Source organism: Embiotoca jacksoni, unplaced genomic scaffold, assembly GCF_022577435.1.
Source record: "Embiotoca jacksoni isolate LCO1_2020_lvr unplaced genomic scaffold, fEmbJac1.0.p SCAF_23, whole genome shotgun sequence".
NCBI lineage: Eukaryota > Metazoa > Chordata > Actinopteri > Embiotocidae > Embiotoca > Embiotoca jacksoni.
The window spans coordinates 4,032,784-4,035,823 of NW_027185374.1; the positions used below are offsets into that span (position 1 = coordinate 4,032,784).

The 3,040-nt window shown below is 42.0% G+C and overlaps 1 protein-coding gene across 1 annotated transcript; it reads right to left on the reverse strand.

Annotated features, from left to right (window-relative positions):
- Nucleotides 1-926: 926 nt before the first annotated feature.
- Nucleotides 927-2,637, reverse strand: tcf21 (transcription factor 21). The gene is made up of 2 exons (XM_069158721.1): nucleotides 2,197-2,637; nucleotides 927-1,370 (listed from the first exon to the last, which is right to left on the reverse strand). The coding sequence occupies exons 1-2, from the start codon at nucleotides 2,629-2,631 to the stop codon at nucleotides 1,281-1,283; spliced, it is 525 nt and encodes a 174-aa protein (XP_069014822.1). The 5' UTR covers nucleotides 2,632-2,637; the 3' UTR covers nucleotides 927-1,280.
- Between the last annotated feature and the right edge of the window lie 403 nt (nucleotides 2,638-3,040).

Below are 3,040 nucleotides of genomic sequence, written 5' to 3' on the forward strand. Positions count from 1 at the left end.
GAAAGGGAAAGAGATTATCCATAAAAAAAAAAAAAAAGTTGATTCATGCCAACACTGTTGCGTATGGCTATCCTTGTTTTCGTCCCAATAAACCACAGGGAGAGAGAGGGGGGGGGGGAATAGAGAGAGAGAGAGAGAGAGGGAGAGGGAGCGAGAGAGAGAGACCGTGAGCAGACTGCATAAATAACTGTCGGCATGGCGTAAACACAGCGGTCATAACCCGAGTAAATTAAAACAACTGGCCTGGGCGGGATTAAAGCTCAGGGCGCAGGTTCTCTACAACTGTCAAAATATCTTAAGTGTCCACTGACCTCCAGCAACTCAGGGGGCTCTGATCCTCACTTCTGATTGGCTGAATCCTAAATAGGCTATCCAATCAGTGCACACCTGTGAGCGCGTCGCATTTAACGTGCAACCATGTAACCAAAAACTACATTCAACAGATGTTTGCCGCGGTAATAAACCTTCGCCGTGCTCTTGTTGTTATTAAGTAGTCAAAGCCTCACAGAATGTATCCCGTTACCAATGTGGTTTTTTTTTTATACTAAAATATTCACAGGTAAAACTATTTTACACAAAATGATAAATCTTACATTAGGGTACTGTTTGTTTACGTTTTGCGGCCTACATTTTTCAATGAAAGTATCCAGGAGATAAACTTAATTTGACTTGTTTAAACTACAAGAAAACTAACTTCATTTAAGGGTTCCAAATAATCTCTGCAACGTTTGTTTATGTAAAGCCGAGCACGTCCACCGTTATCTTCCACAAACAGCACGGGGAGACGTATCTGTACCGGCGCTTTGTTGGTACTCAGGTTCTGCTATTCTGAAGGAGTGCCATGATAAGAGGGGGTTACAGGTCAAAGCACCGGCCCACACAGGGAAGCGAAAACAAATACAAACAATTACGTTCAGTACACGATGTGGGACAAATATATTTTATATAGATGTAATCTGTACAACCACTTGAACTGTTCATGTGCATGTCCATCCATCAATGCAGTTGCAATAACAGGCCTGCACGGGTAAAAAGGCATCTGTAGACTAATAAAAAAAAAAAAAAAGAGCAGTAAAACTACAAAGTTGATCTTTGAACCAGCAAAGATAACAGATGAAATAATGCATTTAAATAAAATATTTGTTTTTCTCTTTACGGGAACGAAGGAGAGAGGACACGCTCATCCCTCCGCTATTCCCACTCAAAGTCTGCGGAGATGAGACATCTCCTGGAAAACCATTGTTCCTTTAAAAAGGCAGAGCGGTCTCCTTTTAGTGGCATCAAGACGCAGTCGTTCCACACAACCTTGTGGTGTTCAGCATCTCCTTCAAATCGTTCTCCGGTTTACCGGCGACCATGAAAGGCCACGTCTGCGGAGGAAGATGCAATTAATCAGGACATAATTACACAATTAGGCTAATTAAATCGAAGTCGAGCATAAATTCAGACGATAAATTAACGTGTAGGTTTAAGTGTATCCTGATGGATTCAAGGTAACCCTTTTTTTTTTATTAAAAGCAAACAGTAACCTTAGATTTTACAATCAATTAAAAATATTCTGATCTTTCCAATTTCTAAATCGTATTATATGATTTATTTGGCCAATGCTTTGTTTCACAATTATTTATTTTAGCTCTAGTCGTACTTTTAATTATTATTATTATTTTTTATTTATTTATTTTTAAACGTTTTTTGTTTCCTACATCATGAAAAATACTTTCCCGATGATTGTTTGGTGCTGTGGCACGATATTTAGGTTATTTTTACAAAATCATTTATGGCTTATGTATGCTTCACAGCAGATGATTTCCAAAACAATTCATGTTAAGATCTGAGATTAAAAGCAGGCTCATATTTCTTCAAACTGTCATGCAAGTTGTTCAGTACTTTAAACCAAAAGGCAGTCTGGTTTTTCTTCCTTTATGCACCTGTCTGACACGCTATCTCTCAACTGTCACCTGAGCATCTGAGGCCTACAGTGGCTGTTTGCGCGCCAGGTTAAAATAGCTACTGGTTATGAAGGCTATTAAATTCAATTTAAACCTAGTTTTCACAAAACAATTCTTGTACTCTTGGAATATTACCTCTATTAATCTTAAATGTAATTTAAACTCCAAATTTGCCGCATTCAAAACCTTTTGTATACAAACGTTCGTACAGGTTACCCCTCCTCCCGCCGCCCCCTTTCAGTCTCACCAGGTTAACGGGGTGGATAAATCCGTTTTCGTATTTGTCGTTGGCCAGTATTTGCCGGAGGTGCGCGATGTAGCTGGACGCCAGGCGCAGTGTGTCCAGCTTGGAGAGCTTGGTGTCCGGTGGTACCCAGGGTAGCGCGGTCTTCAACTTCGAGAAGGCTTTGGACAGTACGCGCATCCTGGCTCTTTCCCGGGCGTTGGCCGCATTTCTCTGCACCTGCTTGCCCTCCTGTTGCGCCACACCCTTAGGTGCCGTTTTCCTGGACGCTGTCTTCCGCTTTTTGCCAGACGCCTCTCTCCGTTCCTCGTTTGTGCAAGTCCCCTCGCAGTTGGAGCTCTCCTCTGTGCTATCGTTGGAGTCTTTTCCGGGGGAGCCAAATTTCAGGATGCCGTCCAGGAGCTCGTCGTCAACATCGCTTAGAGACCCGGTGGACATGGTGAACCGTGTTCGACTGCAGCGGCCTCAAAACATGGGAGCAGGAAGCTCAGGCTGGACACGGTGCGCAAGCACACGCCTGGATGTTCATGAGCAACTAACTGCCTGAACAGAGCAAAAAGGAACAGACTTTTTATCTCCATAACCAGCGAGGGCGTTACCTCATGCTGGGAGGAGACAGTGGTGCTGATCTAACATGGTTCCCTTAGGTCTCCTAGACCCTGAGGGACCAAGAGGTCCCCAGACAAATGCAGAGTATATGGTTTATTTTAACCACAATTTAACAAACCCAATGTTCATCCATTTATATTATAAATAATGGAGAAGATATTAATTAATTAATCAGTATAATTTGTTATTGCGCAAGGCCTCGATAAACCCTTTTCATTTTTTTTTAAATTTTTTTTTT